Source organism: Mustela erminea, chromosome 2 (genome assembly GCF_009829155.1).
Source record: "Mustela erminea isolate mMusErm1 chromosome 2, mMusErm1.Pri, whole genome shotgun sequence".
NCBI lineage: Eukaryota > Metazoa > Chordata > Mammalia > Carnivora > Mustelidae > Mustela > Mustela erminea.
The window spans coordinates 66583062-66600269 of record NC_045615.1 but is presented as its reverse complement, the minus strand read 5'-3'; the positions used below and the strand labels follow the sequence as shown (position 1 = coordinate 66600269).

The 17208-nt window shown below is 41.0% G+C and overlaps 1 protein-coding gene across 1 annotated transcript in view; it reads right to left on the bottom strand.

Annotated features, from left to right (window-relative positions):
* Positions 1-4528: 4528 nt before the first annotated feature.
* The window catches only part of MCUB (mitochondrial calcium uniporter dominant negative subunit beta), a 98358-nt gene continuing 85678 nt past the window's right edge, over positions 4529-17208 (bottom strand). Inside the window, exons 4-8 of the mRNA XM_032333129.1 lie at positions 17016-17120; positions 8854-9014; positions 7297-7500; positions 6584-6700; positions 4529-4745 (exon numbers count right to left, since the gene is read on the bottom strand). Coding sequence (XP_032189020.1) covers positions 4668-4745; positions 6584-6700; positions 7297-7500; positions 8854-9014; positions 17016-17120 — 665 coding nt within the window. The 3' untranslated portion in view covers positions 4529-4667. The remainder of the gene's footprint in view (positions 4746-6583; positions 6701-7296; positions 7501-8853; positions 9015-17015; positions 17121-17208) is intronic.

The following is a 17208-nucleotide window of genomic DNA, read 5'->3' as shown; positions in this document are numbered from 1 at the left end:
TAGAGTTTTACTTGGTCATACAAATTCATCTACATATGGATTTCCACTTTTTAAAAAAAGATGTTATTTATTACAGAAGCTGGGTGGCTCAGTGGGTTAAACCGCTACCTTTGGCTCAGCCCAGGTCATGATCCCCATGTCTTGGGATCACATCCCACATCCAGCTCCCTCCAAGGAGCCTGCTTCTCCCTCTTCTTCTCCCCCTGTTTGTGCTTCCTCTCATTTTCTGTCAAATAAAGTCTTTAAAAAAAAAGATTTTGTTTATTAGAAAAGACGAGGGGGGAGTGGAGGGGACACATGGACAGGGAGCAGCAGACTCTCCACTGAGGAGGGAACCCAATATGGGGCTCAATCTCAGGACCCCGAGTTCATAACCTGAGCTGAAGGCACAGCTTACCCAACTGAGCTACCCAGGAGCTGCCAGTTTTATCACTTTTTATACAGGACTTCAACTCTCACATTTAAAAAAAATAAAACCTTTACGGAAAGATATACCATGATCATGGATTGGAGGTTTAGTAATGTTAAAATGTCCATCCTGCCTAAACTATCAATTGACAGATTCAGTGTCATCCCTATCAAAATACCAATGGCATTTTTCACAGAACTAGAACAAAGAATCCTAAAATTTGTATGGAACCACACAAGACTCCAAATAGCCAAGGCCACCTTGAGAAGAACGAAGCTAGATGTATCATGCTTCCCGATTCCAAACTATGTTGCTATTCCAAAGCAATAATAATCAGCATGGTACTGGCACAAAAACAGATTAATGAAACAAAACAAGAAGCCCACAATCAAATAATCTTTGACAAAGACAGCAAGAACATACAATGGGAAAAAAGACAGTCTCTTAAAGGGGCATCTGGGTGGCTCAGCTGGTTAAGTGTCCAACTCGGTTTCGGCTCAGGTCATGAGCATGGGATTTTGGAATTGAGCCCCATGTTGGGCTCTGCTTAGCACATGGTGTGCTTCAGATTCTTTCTCCCTCTACCTCCCTCTGTCTCTTTCAAAGTCTTTAAGAAAAAATGAAGTCTTAAATAAATGGTGCTGAGAAACTAGAGAGCTACATGGAAAAGAAGGAAACTGGACCACTTCTTACACCATATATAAAAATAAAATCAAAGTCGACTAAAGACTTGAATGTGAGAACTGAAACCATAAAACTAGAGGAAAATATAGGCAGAAAGCTCTTGCACATTTGGTCTGAGTTTCTGCTCCCAGGCAAAGAGCAACAAAAGCAAAAACAAATAGGACTATATCAGACTAAGCAGCTTTTACACAACAAAGGAAGCCAATGAAACAAAAAGGCAACCTACTGAATGGGAGAAGATATTTACAAGTTATATACCTGATAAAGGGTTAATATTGACATTATATAAAGAACTCATTCAATTCACCACCAAGAAAACAAAAACCAATCCAAATAAAAAAAAGGTTAGAGGACCTGAATAGACATTCTTCCAAAGGAGACAAACAAATAGCCAACAGACACATGAAAAGATGTTTAACATCACCCATCAGGGAAATGCAAATCAGCCACAATAAGCTATCACCTCCCAACAGTCAGCATGCCTAATATCAAAAAAACAATAAGCCCCGGTCAGGATGTAGAGGAAAGGCAACCCTTGTGCACTGCTGGTGGAAATGTAAATTGGTGCAGCCACTATAAAAAACAGCACAGAGTCCCCTCAAAAAGTGAAAAATATTAATACCATACAATCCAGTAATTCTACTAGAATTACCAAAGAACACAAAACCACTAATTCAAAACAATATATGTATCTCTAATCACTGCAGCATTATTTATAATTTGCTAAGCTATAGAAGCAGCCTAAGTATCCCTCAAGAAATGAATGGATAAAGAAGATGTGTACAGGCATATCTCATCTTCTCATGCTTGGCAGGTTTGTTTTTAACCAGCAAAAGGTCTGTGGCAGCTCTGCCCTAAGCAGGTCTATTGGCACCATTTTCCCAAAAGTATTTACTTATCTTGTGTGTCTCATTTTGGTAATTCTCATAGGTCAGATTTTGTTGTTACTATTTTTGTTTTGGTGATATGTGATCTCTGAGTTTACTATTTTAATGGTTTTGGGGTGCCATGAATAACACCTATCTATGACAGCAACTTATTAAATGTGTGTCTTCTCATTGTTCCACTGACTAGCCATTCTCTCCCCTCCTTGGGCTTCCCTACTTCCTGACCCACAACAATTCTGAAAGTAGAGGCCACTGTAGGATTATTAACAGGCCTAAGTGTTCAGGTGAAGGGAAGAGTCTAGGTTTCTCACTTTAACTCAAAGGGTAGAAATAATGAAGCTTGGTTGGGAAGGCATGTTAAAAGCCAAGATGGGCCAAAAACAAGGCCTCTTGGGCCACACAGCCAAGTTGTGAATACAAGGACAAAGTTCTCAAAGGAAATGACAGTAAATTTGGGAGCCGTAAGAAAGTGGAACGGCCTTACTGCTGATAGAAAGTTTGAGTGATATGGACAGAAGATCAAACCCACCACAGCATTCCCTTAAGCCAGTATAAGCTAAATCCAGAGCAAGACCGTAACTCTCTTCACTTCTGTGAAGATTGAGAGAAGTGAGAAACCTGCCAAAGAGAAGGCAGAAGCTAGCAGAGGTTGGCTGGTTCTGAGGTTTAAGGAAAGAAGCCATCTCCATTACATAAAAGTGCAAGATGAAGCAGCAGGTGCTGATGGAGAAGCTGACAGTTTTCCAGAAGATCTAGCTCAGATGATTCATGAAGGTGACCACACAACAGATTTTCAGTGTGGATTAAACAGCCCTCTTGCGAGAAGATGCCATCTCAGACTTCCATAGCTAAACAGAAGTCACCACGCCTGACTTCAAAGCTTCAAAGCTCCTCTTGTGAGGGGCTGACGAAGCTGGTTACCATTCGGAAAATCCCAGCTAGGGCCCTTCAGAATTATGTTAAATCTACTCTTCCTAAGCTCTGTAAATGGAAAAACAAAGTCTGAGTGATAGCACAGCTGTCTACAAAATGGTTTACTGAATATTTAAGACCACTTTTGAGACCGACTACTAAAAAAAAAAAAAAAATAGAAGATTCTTTTCAAAATATTACTGCTCACTAACAATGGACCTGGTCACCCAAAGCTCTTATGGAGATGCACAGTGAGATTAAGGTTTTTAATTCGGCTAACACAACATTCACTCTGCAGCCCATGGATCAAGGAGTCATTTCAAATTTCAAGTCTTAATATTTAAGAAGTACATTTTGTAAGGCTGTAGCTGCCATAGACAGAGATTCCTTTCATGGATCTGGGCAAAGTCAATGAAAATCCTCTGGAAAGGATTCACCATTCTAGATGCCAGTAAGAACACGTGTGATTCATGGGAAGAAGTCAGAATATTAACATAAACAGGAGTTTGGGAGAAATAGATTCCCACTCATATGGATGACCAATACAGAGCCAAGACCAAGTTCAGGACTCCCCTGCTCCCATCTTGTATCCCCACCTGAAATGCTTCCCCTTGGTTCCAAATTCTACCCAAAAGGCAAGGCCCACCTTTCCCAAGTGGTTTCTCTGAACTCTGATCTAACCGTACTGATGGTCTTGGCTCCCTAGGTACAGAGTTCAAAGGCAGAACATGTTCTAAGGACTCATCATAATGCTTAACCTGGTGATATTTATTATAAAAACATACTAGTGCATCCTCTTAGTTTAGTTATAAGACACCAATATAGTAGTGATTCAAAATCTCCATGTTTCAAGACACTGACAACACAGCAAGTGGTCACTGTGCACTGTTACAGTTTGCCTACAGGAAGTTTGATTCTGATTTGATTGAAAGACAAACTCTGAAAACACTAGGAGCTTTGGGTTTTTTTTTTTTTAATAACAAATCTCTAATATCAGGTTATCACCATCACCCTTTCTGGCCCATAGACCCTGAAATCCTGGACAATGGACCAAATACCATTAGTTGTAAATGAATAAGATTTATCATCTTCTCTGAGTAGGTGCTGAAATCTGGCTCTGTGCACCTGGGGTAACTAGCCTCTCCGTACCTCCATTTCCTTATTACGAAACTGGGATTAAAAACAGCTACTCTCATAGGATTATAGGATTACAAATACGTATACATAAAAGCCTGCATCAGTACTTGACAGCATATAAACTCTATCTATCTCAGTAGATACTACTTAAAATGAAATGTTTCAAATGACATTTTATGATAACTTTAGCTATGTTTAATGATCAAGGGTCTTGGAATAATCATGTATTTAAAAATAAATTAATGACAAGACAATTCTAAAGGAAACCGAAGAATAAGAGTGAATTCCACGCACCCTGACCATTCCCCCTCGCAGGGAGAATGAACACAATGTCTGAGGACGAGGATGCTTAGCTCAAGTTCCAAGCCCCAGCCCCAGCCACAGCTGCTCTGACTTGGACTGACTCAGCCAACCTCCTTCTGGCATTAATCCCCGAAAAGTCATGTGAATCCACAAACCAAAAATCTCAAATGAGAACTTCAAAGAATACCTGTGTTTCTGCAAGCATTTTTTTTTAATTGACAAAAGACACTGAAACAATCAAATTCAAAGGAACTATGGGACTCAAAAAGTTTCAGTTTCTAAGTTGCGGAATCAACACACACTGGAAAAATTCAATGACATTTAAAAATCTAAGATTAATTCTTTTCATTGACTTCCTCTCCTTGCATTCGCAAACAGAGGGAGTGGCGCACCTGTTTCAGGGATTCCGTAGCCTGTCAACGGGAAAAAGAAAAAAGTACGTGATCAAAGAGAACGAGAAACAGCATTACTGCAGGAGAGGAATTCTATAAATTTAATGCATCCTTAGGTTAATAAATCTATTGAAACTACTAATGGCAAATGTCTACAGTATTTTGATGAGTAGGGATCCTTTCTGAAAAGAGTTTAAGGCTTCTAATATATCCTTCAAGTTCTTGCTGTTTGCTGTTCCTTTTATAATGGCTTTTCTAGTTCTTATTTGAAAAGAAAAACACTGGGACCAATCATTCTCCCTTCTTCCTCAACATTACTGCCTTAAAAGAATACTTCATAGGTGCTATTTTTTTTTTTTAAAGATGTTATTTATTTATTTGTGAGACAGAGAGCGAGAGAACAAGCAGAGGGAGCAGCAGGTGGAGGGAGAAGGCTGCAGGCTCCCCGCTGAGCAGGGAGCCCGACGCGGGGCTCGATCCCAGGACCCTGAGACCATGACTGAGCCCAAGGCAGACGCTTAATCCACTGAGCCTCCCAGGCGCCCCCATAGGTGCTACTTTAAATCTTAAATGCCCAGGACTATCAACCAGTGGGAAGAACATCCATCCTTTAGCCTCCTTGGATTATATCATTCAAATGTAAGAGTACCCGCCAATTAAAAATAATACTATATTTTTCTTAAGTAGTGGTTTTAGAAAATTTAAAAAATTGTTAAAGGTTTTACCATCCCCAACTCTTGGATTACAAGTTGAATTCTAGAATTTGTTCTTTTAATTTGAGAGATGGGTAGTTTAGAATGTCACAGGTAACAGACATTATGAATACTGGCTATTAAAGGAACATGCATTAGTCAATGGAAGAGATTTTTACTGAAATGTTTTTCTTGTAAAATTACTAAGAAAAATTAAAAATCTAGTTAATGTGTTAAGAAGCATGTAGCATCTGAATCAAGCTAATGAGTCCACTGAGAGGCCAGAGTAAAAGCTGCCTGAGATACAGATTATGTGGAAGACCCTCAGAGCACAGGCTCCAGAGTCAGGCTGGTGGGTTCATACCCTTGTCTCTCCACTTTCTACAGTGTAATACCTGGGCAAGTAACTAAGCACCTCCCTTTTCTCACCAGAAAGATGGAAAAGATGAAATGAGGAATCCATGTTGACTCTTATTTTTAAGGAGGAGAAGTTATAAACACCTTTAAAAAGCTTAACATGTTTTACCGATGTTCATCTTCCTAAAAGTCTACTTTCTTTTATGTTTTTAAGACTTGGGCTTGAGGGGTGCCTGCCTGGATCAGTTGGTTGAGCTTCCAACTCTGACTTCGGCTCAGGTCATGATCTCAGGGTTGTGAGATCCAGCCCTGCATCAGGCTCTGTGCTGGGCATGGAGTCTGCTTAAGATTCTCTCCCTCTCCCTGTGCCTCTGCTCCAAAATAAAATTAAAAAAAAAAAAGGAAGAAGAAAAAAGTTGAGCTGGATATTGGACAATTTTCTTTAAAAACACATACTCAGAATGTGAATAGAAATCAGAAATAGAAATAGAAATAAAAAATAAGAACTGCTACTGGAAACTATTATTTTACGATCTCAAAGTCATTTAAGACATTTCCCCCCACACATTAAAAGACATCCCCATGCAGAATATGGGAGTCAAAACCAAAACTGTAGGATGTGAAATTAGCATCACGCACTGTTTCACTGAGCATCAACTGAAACATCAACTGTTTCACTGAGCAAAGCAGAGTACACAGAAGTCTACTGAGGACCAAGCCTGAACTTAGGGATTTCCCTGATACTATGTTCTAGCTCCCAAAGAGCCCAAATAGGACCAGTCACAAGAGGTCGTATTTCCGACAGGGTACCTTAGCAAGATCTTCTTTTAACTTGTTGTACTGCACCACATCAAAATGTTCTTTCTTTGATTTCTTATGGAAGAAGTGCAGAAACTGCCTCTTTTTAACAGCTGAGTAAGTATAATCCTAAAAGGAAAAAAGGGGGGAGGAAAAAAAGAACATGTTTTAAATGAACAAAATGTCTCTGTAAGAAAGACACTTGCCTAACAACACTAAAGCAAAAGAAGGCAGATGAGTAAAATATTTGCAGTGGCCAACAGAGGAAGCATAAGGCAACACAAGGAAAACATTTCATCTTGCTTGAGATCAGCGGCTGTTCTCAAAAGCAAGCAAGCTGGGAAGAGGAATCACACATATTGGGATAGAAAGGAGAAAAAGGAAACTGTTTTGGCAAAATAATCATGCAATGAAAGCTAAAGTTACTGAGTGTTTCTGCAATACGTAGTCAATTTTATTTCTAAAGACACAGAACACAATTTGATGTGTTTATCTCCATGGAGAAATTTATGAGTTGTACTATTTATTTCTCTAAAGAGGTTATCGGTTTTCTGTGCTGTATATGTGCTATTCTTGTGGAAAACAACAACAGAATTTATCAGCTTTTACAGACCCAGAGAGCAATTCAGTAAATAAAAAAGGTTTTATTGCTCATTACTTCAGTTGGATATGGAATTAGTTGCAAAACATGTTCTAACTTACCATTTTCCTAACAAACTACTCACCTGGCGAGTGACGATAAAGTATGCAAAAAAGACCATGGAATTTGCAAACGTGATGAAGTATGTCACCGGTTCCATGATATCCCAGGAGTACACCCACCAAGTGAGCCAGGCCAACGCCCCGCCCTGAACAGACAGCAAGGCTAACCCGGTCCATAAAAGTCCACTGGTTTTGGCTTCTGAGCGAGCTTCGATGCCAGCTTTTATCTAAGGGGCAAAACCAGCCTGGTTCAGCTTACAGGGTACCCAGTCACAGGGAAAGAAAAGAAGGAACAAACGTAAAGTAACACCTATCTGATTATATTAACGAGGTCTGATTTAGGGAAAAGTTATGAAGCAGACACATTCGTGAGTGATCACTTATTTCCAGTTCAGTTCATTAAATGAACCATTTTTTTAAATATAAAGGTAATATCTGCTTGTGGGAAGAAAAAATTAAGTAGTATAGAAGGGTGTACAATGGAAAACTCAAGACGCTGTCCTCTGAAGCCTGAAATGATAGGCCTATTCTCTCTGACCCAGCAACTGCACTTCTAGCAATGCGTCCTGTAGGTAGCCTTGCTCACACATGGTCCATTTCAGGTGCTCAAGAGTAAAAGACTAACACTTGTGCCTACATCTACCAAGCTATTATGTAGCAGTATCAAGGAAACTATGTACCCGTGCAGAGATCCTTCCAGCACACACTGTTGGTGAAAAAAGGGGAGGGAGAACAGTATGTAGCAGTGTATGCCCTCTTCTGAAAAAGGGAACAAAATAATGTATTTGACTTGTGTATACACAGATGAAGAAAATCTAAAATGACCCACGGGTGTGGGGATATGGCAGTAGGAGGAAAACTTTCCACTGGCACCTTTCCTGATTTTCAAATCTTAACACAAGTAAATATATCATCAACTTTTTAAAAAGTGAAAAATAAAAATGTGGGTACACACAATTCAACAAATAAAATTTCAAAGTCCCTCGCTCTGCCATCTCCTAGGTATCCTTAGACGATACTATTAAAAAACTTTATCTCCAGAAACTTCCTATTCAGATACAAGGATATGCAGAAGACACCCATCCGGTTTTAAAAGTCAGAGGGGATTGGAGGTTTAGGAGACGCTGTTCTTTCCCTTAAAACAGACTCCAATCCCGCCTCCCCAAAAAAGTTATCTTTTCCCCTCCATCAGTGACTAACTTCGGATGTTAGGAAGCCATTGCTAACTTTCCAGCTGTCTGTATGGTAAGCAGAGCTGGGGCCACGGGCCTGTTCTCCAAAAGAGAAACCAGGAATGCTGGTACATCCAGGCCCATCTGATCCTCATTCACGAGGCAGCGTGGCCAGCGGCGGAAGGCAGCGCGCACACTGTTCAAGATGGCGGCATCCAGTGGGGCCTCCATGCACTAGCTCTGCACCTTCGCTGTCTCTGCGACTGAGAGGCAACAGTACACGCAGGCTCATTATGAGGACTGAAGGAGAAAGTGAGCCTATGTAGGGCGTTCCCCCAAACGTTCACTTAGCAAGTGCTCAATCAACAGTATTATTTTCAAAGAGCCTCAACGGTGATGCTTCCTAACCTGTTCAAGAGGTTGCAGTTGTCCCTTCAGGTGGTCAATTCTCTCCAGTAAGTGGTGCTCTCTCTTTTTCTGAAACTCTTCTAAGTGCAAAGCCGTGAACAGTCTGTGAACCAAGGATTTCACATTGTCCATCTCTGTAGCATGCTCCATACTCAGTTTCTCTGAGAGAAGACACAAAGGGTACATAAGGCAGTTACCACACTTCTTCCTCCAGGCTCTCGGAGTCCAGGGAACCCAACCTGTGTGCCCGTGGTTGGCGACCTGGGCACTCCAAGCCCTAAGGAGGCATCTGGGATTGGCCTTTCTTCTTGTCCCAGGTGATTTGTCCCTCCCACAAAAACAAAGGCAGGAATGATAAATTATTAGACAGTAGGCTTAATCTTCATTATGTTTTTTTGTCTTTTTTTTCTTTTGTAATATGACTTTACTGTTTCATTAAAAATCTTCATATAGGAAAAGGTAGCCATCTATCAGAATCCAGGTGCATGCCTCACCTTGTTTGTAACACTTCAGAGTTTATGGGATCATTCTGTCATTGTTTCAAGTTTTTATTTAAATTCTAGTTACTTAATATCTAATGTAATATTGGTTACAGTAGTAGAATTTAGTGATTCGTCACTTATGTACAACCGCCAGTGCTCATCACAAGTGCTCTCCTTATGGTTATTTTTACACCTGACTTCAACCTAAGATCCCTCCCCTCTTAGACCCCAGCCATTTATCCAAAAATCACTTTAGGATGCACGGGGAGGGAAGCTGGTATACAAACATGTAAATGATAGTATAATATGTATAATATACATTTTGAAAAGCAATTAAAGTGTAAGTTCTTTTCAGCAAGATGTAGGTCTGAAAGGAGGTTCACACTGAGAAGAAAGGCGGTCAGTTTCTAAGTTATTAACAAAGTTCTTTTGCCTATGGATTTCTCTTAATCCTTCTGCCTCTTTGGATCAATAAACTCCCACAAACTTCCACAAACAAACTGGGCTGCACTGCTCCTTTCCTAAGGACCATAACTGTTGCCCAGCACTACAGGAGAACTGGGGCCGGGGGCAGGGTGCAAGGCGGGACGGATCTGCCGGCCAGTCATGCCAGTCTGCTGCCCCGAGAGGCTTAGCACCCCAGGTTAAGGACTAGCTCTGTGAGCCTCCAGTGAGCCTCCAGCGCCAGCAGGGCTCCAGTCATTTCCCTTTTATCTCCACACAGCCTCCAAGACACTATCCTGGTCTTTAGTCCCTTCTACATTCCATGCTACAGCTGCCACCAAGAAGTGAGAAATCGAAGTTCCCTTCTAAGCTTCTGAGATTTGTAGAACAGTCAGAGCCCTTTTGTTTTGATGGGAAATGTAATGATATTTTAAAAATCTAAAAAAAAAAAAAAAAAAATTAAAGGTCTACATATAGAAGAAAGGTACAGATGGGACGCAATTCCGTCCCTAGCTGTGGAGCATATCCAGGACAGACAAAGCCAGACACTAAAGGGATCAGGATAGATTTTAATCAGTAAGCACTGCGATGAGGGAGAGGCTCCAGGGTGAAAGGAGCTCAGACTTCTGTTTGTGCAGAGATGGCTGCTGTTGTCAGGGGCAGGGGTGAAGGGGGCATGTCAGGGGCTTAAGCAGAGTCAGGGAAGGGGAAACCCACAAAAATCGGGCGTGAAGGTTGTTGGTTAACGTGACTAGACTAATGTTTGTGTTGTTGATGAGCACTTAGGCGGAAGAGAAACCAACAGAGGGCCCCGTGCAAGCCCGAGCAAGGCAGCAACCCAGAGGCCGGGAGAGCAAGAGTGCCCTCCCTGGACATCAGCGCTTCAAAGAGGAGTTTCTCAGGTCCTTGAGATGACAGTTCCGGACAGTAGAAGCTGTACACTTCAAAGCCACCAAGAAAGGATTTATAATTGCAAGCTTTCCCAAGTAACTGCTGTAAGAGGGTGTTCAGGGACCTGTCTGCCAAACCCCAGGTTTTCCCTGAACAAACAGGAAGTTCTCCCGACAGTGTTGCACTTTCCCAGGCAAGGATTTTAGGAGGGCTGTAGTCTAATCCTAGGGATAGGCCCTCGAGCTGCAAAACCATGCACGTGTCTGTTCAAGTCTCTTAGGGGCGGGGGGTGAACAAAATCATTTGTGTGGAGAATCTGCAATCTTTTTTCTAGGTCAAGGCTAAGGTCTAGTCAAGAAGAGGGCTCAGAGGCGCCTGGCTCAAGTATGGTCAAAGAGAGGGTCTTTGTTATGTGACACGAAATGTTTATCTGAGTTCAGTGACAAGCTATCGTCTTTCAGAAATGCTACAGCAAAATTCGTATGGTGTATTACCAACTCAAACATTTCTCTAAATAAATAAACATTTCTCTGTGCTATCACCTAGCAAAAAACCAGAAGCTGTTTATTCCTTTTAGAGGTGTCTTCAATGTGGATTTCATTTTCATATCCTAAATTTTCAAATCTAACTTGGCCAATGCTTTTAGAAAAGATGGAGTTTAAATACATTTTTTAACTCCAAATTTATAATTTTACAAACTGAATTTTCCTTCAGTGCAGTATAATTCCTCTGTCATCTTTCTTCCGACCGTATCTCCTGTGCCCGTTAGCTGAATTCCCTTTGTGAGACTGAGTCAGTCCAACTTGGTGTTCAGCGAGGAACCTGGTAAACCAGAGGCCAGGGAGGCGTGGGACACACCCGGAGCGAGCGCAATCCCAGCAAACCGCCCCTCCCGGGCAGGGAGAAGGCTCTCCTCTCAATGAACAGGCAGGAGGGAGGCCTCAGTTTAGTCCCTGGGGACCTAAGGCTTGTGACATGTTTGGGCTTGCAGGAGAGGAAAGTCAAGTAGAACAAAGAGATGCCCTTGAAAAAAAAATTCATTTATTTCCACTTGTTTCCTCAAATACTCGACCCAGAGAAAGGAAGCAGAAGGCCTTCCAGAGTACTGGTGACTCACTGAACATAAACTTTCTACCTTCACAAGGATTTCAATTTCTGTATTTCTCAACTTCCACCATCCTTCTCCCTTTGAGGTTAAATACTGCCCTGATTTTTTTTTTTTTAACATTTTATTTATTTGACAGAGAGAGATCACAAGTAGAGAGAGAGAGGAGGAAGCAGGCTCCCTGCCTAGCAGAGAGCCCGATGCAGGACTCAATCCCAGGACCCTGAGATCATGACCTGAGCTGAAGGCAGAGACTTAACCCACTGAGCCACCCAGGCAGCCCTACTACCCTGATTTTTAAGAAGAATTAACAGCAGAAGGTGGTTCACAGCTGTTGAAAGGACGGATTCATTTTAATTTCTCTATTCTTGTTTGTGTTAGAAAATTCTGTAAAATTTTCAAACACACAAAATTTAAAAATATTTTTTTCTCTTCAAAGGATCTTCAGAGAAGTGGCTGACACCAACTATGGAGTACAAGATCAGCCTGGACCACCTTACACCAGAAAATAAGAAAAAGCTTGAAATAAAAATGGGAGGCAAGTCACAAGATAGGGGAGCCCTGGTGTTCAACTGTACTAGTTAACCACTAGTGGGAGCCCCTTAAATTCCTTGGGACTTATTCCCATTTCTTCATTGTTAGCATTTATTCCTTTTTAATCTAAATTCCCTCCCTTACCCTATTCCCTTCTCATTGGCACCTACTGAGAATTCTTGGCTGAGGCAGAACTGGGAGAATCTGGCTGCAAGAGGACTTTTGGATTCCCACAGCCCTCCCCCACATTTACCAGTTAACACTGAGCATCCTAACTATGAACAAGAGCCTTCCCTTATTTATTGATCTATTTATTTTGCCATCTATTTATTAAGGCACAGACTTACTAATTTCCTCCTGCTGCAGTCTATGTTCACAGCTGACTGGGAACAGAAGCCAATAGTGGCAGGAACACTTAAACATAAATGGTAATTTGCCTGAGGCTCGGCGCGGACCGGTTTGAGAACAAAAACACATTCATGAGTTTTACCTCCAGGAGCCCTACCAGGTTCTCACAGTGAAGGTCTGAGATCACACAGAACTTGGTGCTTGGAGCAGGGAGAGGGGAAAAGTAACCATTCTGAATCAGCCCCCAGCATAACTTTCTCCACAGCAAGGAAACAGCTTCACCAGATCCTTATCTGGCTTGGGAGAAGGTCAGCCAGCCGACTGCAGCCCCTCTCCAGCCTTCCTGTCTCACATAGTGGAGGGAAAAATAAAAAGGCTAAGAAACTCTTCTCAAAGTTGCAGCCCAGGAATTCTGGCTAATACAACACCCACAATTCAACAAAGGTTTATAGGATACTTCTCCCCTTACCCCCAAGACCTTACAACTACATCAATAGGCCTGCTGTTCTGTGCAAGATGCAAACTCCAAAAAAGAATTTCCAGGGAAATCCAGAGACAACAGGGAAGAGAAAAACAAGGGCACTAGAAGAAACTCAAGTCTCTGATACCTACCACTACTGCAAACAGCAAGCAGCCTCTTTGCTGGACACACATATAATACACCTCACATCAAACACCTACTTGCTTCAGCGTCTACTACCCAACACATCATGCCCAACTTTCAACAAATAAGTATATGACAAGAGAGAAAAAGAAAAAAGGCAAGAAGGCGGTAACGTATTCAAACTGCAGAAAATCAAAGATAAAGAAAAAAACCTTAAAAGGAACCAGAGGAAAGAATGCTTTACCTACCGAAGAACACAAAAATTACACCTGACTCCTGGAGACGACACCAGCAAGGAGGAGACAGAGGGAAAACTCACCGTTGAGAATGATAAAAGAAAATTTCAACTTCATGTCTTAGGACCTACACTTTACCATTTACCAAGGTCAGAACGACTTGGCAAAACCTCAAAGTAGGGTCTGCTTCTGCCCTCAGCACATGCTGTACATATGCTTTGTTAAAGAAAACAACCCAGGGGCACCTGGGTGGCTCAGTCAGTTAAGTGGCTGCCTTCAGCTCAGGTCATAATCCCAGGGTTATGGGATCGAGCCCCACATCGGGCTCTCTGCTCTGCGGGGAGCCTGCTTCCTCCTTCCACCTTCCCCCTCCCTCTCTCTGCCTGCCTCTCTGCCTACTTGTGGTCTCTGTCAAATAGACAGATCAAATCGTAAAAAAAAAGAAGACAACCCCAAAAGATCATTTTGAACTAAAAAGAAAAAGGAAGAAGCTTCCCTGGTTCACATAGGATTAAAGTCCAACAGCTCTGAATATACTAGAAACTTAATGTCAGCAACTTTCTGAAATGTCCTTTGTCTAATGACCTGTAACATTTTATGCAAAAAAATGTAAATAACCTGCACCAAATGTCCTTTGACACAGCACCATCTGCTTTGTGAAGACTGCATATCCTGGGCAGCTGTCTTAACCTGGACTCCAATACAATCCTCCTCCTTCTAGAAAGTCTAAAAGGTGTGTTCATTTTATGACAATGTGAGGGAAAAAAACACAAACCTAGAATTCTGCAAAAGTGGAGAAATGAAGACTTTCTCAAACTAAAGTTGAGAACAAAAAATGGGGCCAGTAGCCCCATCTAGTAAAAGCTGTTAAAAGTGAAGGGAAAACAATGATGCAAGGTCAGAAACCCAGATCTACGTAAATAAAGGAACTATGTTAAAGAGGGAGTAAGGAAAGGCAAAATTAAAACTTATATTTCCTTTCGCTTATTAATTGATCTAACAACAGTCTGTTCAAAGTAATACCAGCAAAAAGGTATCCAATGCTTACATGTACATGTATTATATTATCAACAAGTGGAATTTAGAAATTAAAACATGTTACCATTTATATCAGCACCTAAAAAACTGAAATAGGTATAAATGTAACAAGCTACGATCAAGATCCTTGTAAGAAAAACTATAAAATTCTGGTGAAAGACATAAAAGAAGAACTAAGTAAATGGAGAAATACTCTACGTTCATGGGAAGCAAGACTCAACACTGACAAGATTATCAGTTGTTCCCAAATTTATCTATACATTCAACACAGTCCCAATCAAGATCCCAGGAAGATACTTTGCTGATATGAACAAACTGATTCTAAAGTTTACACTGGAAGTCAAAAGACCTAGACTAGCCAACTTGGTATGGAAGAAAAATGAAGTCAGAGAACTGACTCCACTCAATTGCAAGATTTACTATAAAGCTACAGTGGTCAAGAGAGCCTGGTATTGGTAAAAGAATACACCAGCAGATCAATGAAATCGAACAGAGAGTCCAGAAACAGACCCATATAGAGTCAACTGATCTTCGACAAAGGAGCAAAGGCAATACACTAGAACAAAGACTGTCTTTTCAACAAATGGTGCTGGGAGAATTAGACATTCACATGCAAAAACAAACAGAAAGAAAGAATCTAAATTGAAACCTTATACTCTCCAAAAAAATTAACTCAAAATGGATCATAGACTTAAATGTAAAATGCAAAACTATACAACTCCTAGAATATAGGAGAAAACCTAGATGATTCTGGCTAGGAGGATGACCTGTTATATACAGCAAAGGTATAGTCCATGAAAGGAATAAATGATATACTGGGTTTCATTAAAACTAAAATGTCGGCTCCACAAAAGACAACGCCAACAGAATGAGAAGACAAGCTACAGATTGGGAAAAAAAAATATTTGCAAGGGAGAGATTTGATAATGAACTGTTATCTAAAATGTGCAAAACCTGGGCACCTGGGTAGCTCAGTGGGTTAAACCTCTGACTTCAGCTCAGGTCATGATCTCAGAGTCCTGGGATCGAGCCCCACATTGGGCTCTCTGTTCAGCAGGGAGTCTGCTTCCTCCTTTCTCTCTGCCTGCCTCTCTTCCTACTTGTGACCTCTGTCAAATAAATAAATAAAATCTTTAAAAATAAATGTAAAAAAATAAAATATGCAAAACCATCTTAAATCAACAATTTAAAAATGTACTACCTGCTTTAAAAAATGACCCAAAGACTTGAAGAGACACCTCACCAAAGAATACAGTAAGCATCTGAAGTCGTATGCCATTAAGCCAGTACAAGTTAAAAAAAAAAACAACAAACAAGCTATTACACACCTATTAGAATGGCCAAAATCCCAAACACCCGACGACGCTAAAAGCTATCAAGGATGCGGAGCAGCAGGAATTCTCACTCACTGCTGATGGGCATGCAAAATGGTACAACCACTTCAGAAGAAAGTTTCTCAGTTTCTTACAAAACTAAACATACTCTCAACATACAATCCAGCACTGACGCTCTGTGATATTTACCCAAATGCATCAAAAACTGATGTCCACACAAAAACCTACAAATGCTACATATTGTATGATACCAACTATCTGACATTCAGAAAAAGGCAAAAGTATGGAGACAGTAAACACTTTAGTGGTGGCCGATGGTTGGGGGGTGGTGGGTAGGAGGGATCGGGCGGATCACAGAGGACTTTTGGGTAGTGGAATTACTCTGTGTGATACTACAATGGTGGATATATGTCAGTAGACATTTATCAGAACCCTAATGTCAACTACGAACTTTAAGTAATAATGATGGGCCAGCGCAGGTTCATGGATTGTAACAAATGTAGTGCCTGACAGTGAGGGAGGCTATGGGGAGGGGACAGAGTATATGGGAACTGTATTCTATCTGTTCAATCTTCCTGTGAACCTACTAAAACTACTCTGATAAAATCAAGCCTGTTTTTGAAAAAAAAGTTAAGCGCTATATGATACACACATGGATTCATGATTTTCAAGCCCACTTCTTCCTAATCCAATAATGTCAGCTTAAGCATTCAAGATCCTAATGTGAAGTCTTATAAGTGTAAAAAAAGATACGACACTAAAAGGCCTTGCTAGGCAACTGCTACTCATCATTCGTACCCCCTCGAGAAAGGCATAAACATCAGTTTTCCAAAGCATCCTTGGTGATTTGGTCAATTAAGAAGGTTCTTAAGCTTGCTCCCTGTAAAAGCCCCACAACTAAAGGGGAATGTTAATATAATTGCCTAGCAGGCACCTGGGTGGCTCAGTTGGTTAAGCAGCTGCCTTCAGCTCAGGTCATGATTCCAAGGTCCTAGGATCGAGCCCCTGCTCAGCAGAGAGCCTGCTTCTCTCTCTCCCTCTGCCTGCCACTCTGCTTACTTGTGCTCTCTAACTCTCTGTCAAATAAATTTTAAAAATCTTTGGGAAAAAAAAAAAAAAGATAAGTTGTCTAGCTGTGTCTCTTACCTTTCTTGGGGCACTGTACATCATACGTTATTTTGTTAATGACAAGCTTAAAATCATTCATTAGCAAAATATCCATCAAGGTCGAAGCTGAAATTTCACTGCCATCTGAAAGAAAAAAATCATGTACAAAATAAGTCCTTGTTTTAGACAGTAAGAACCATTTTCCAACATACAGTGAAATATTTACTAACTC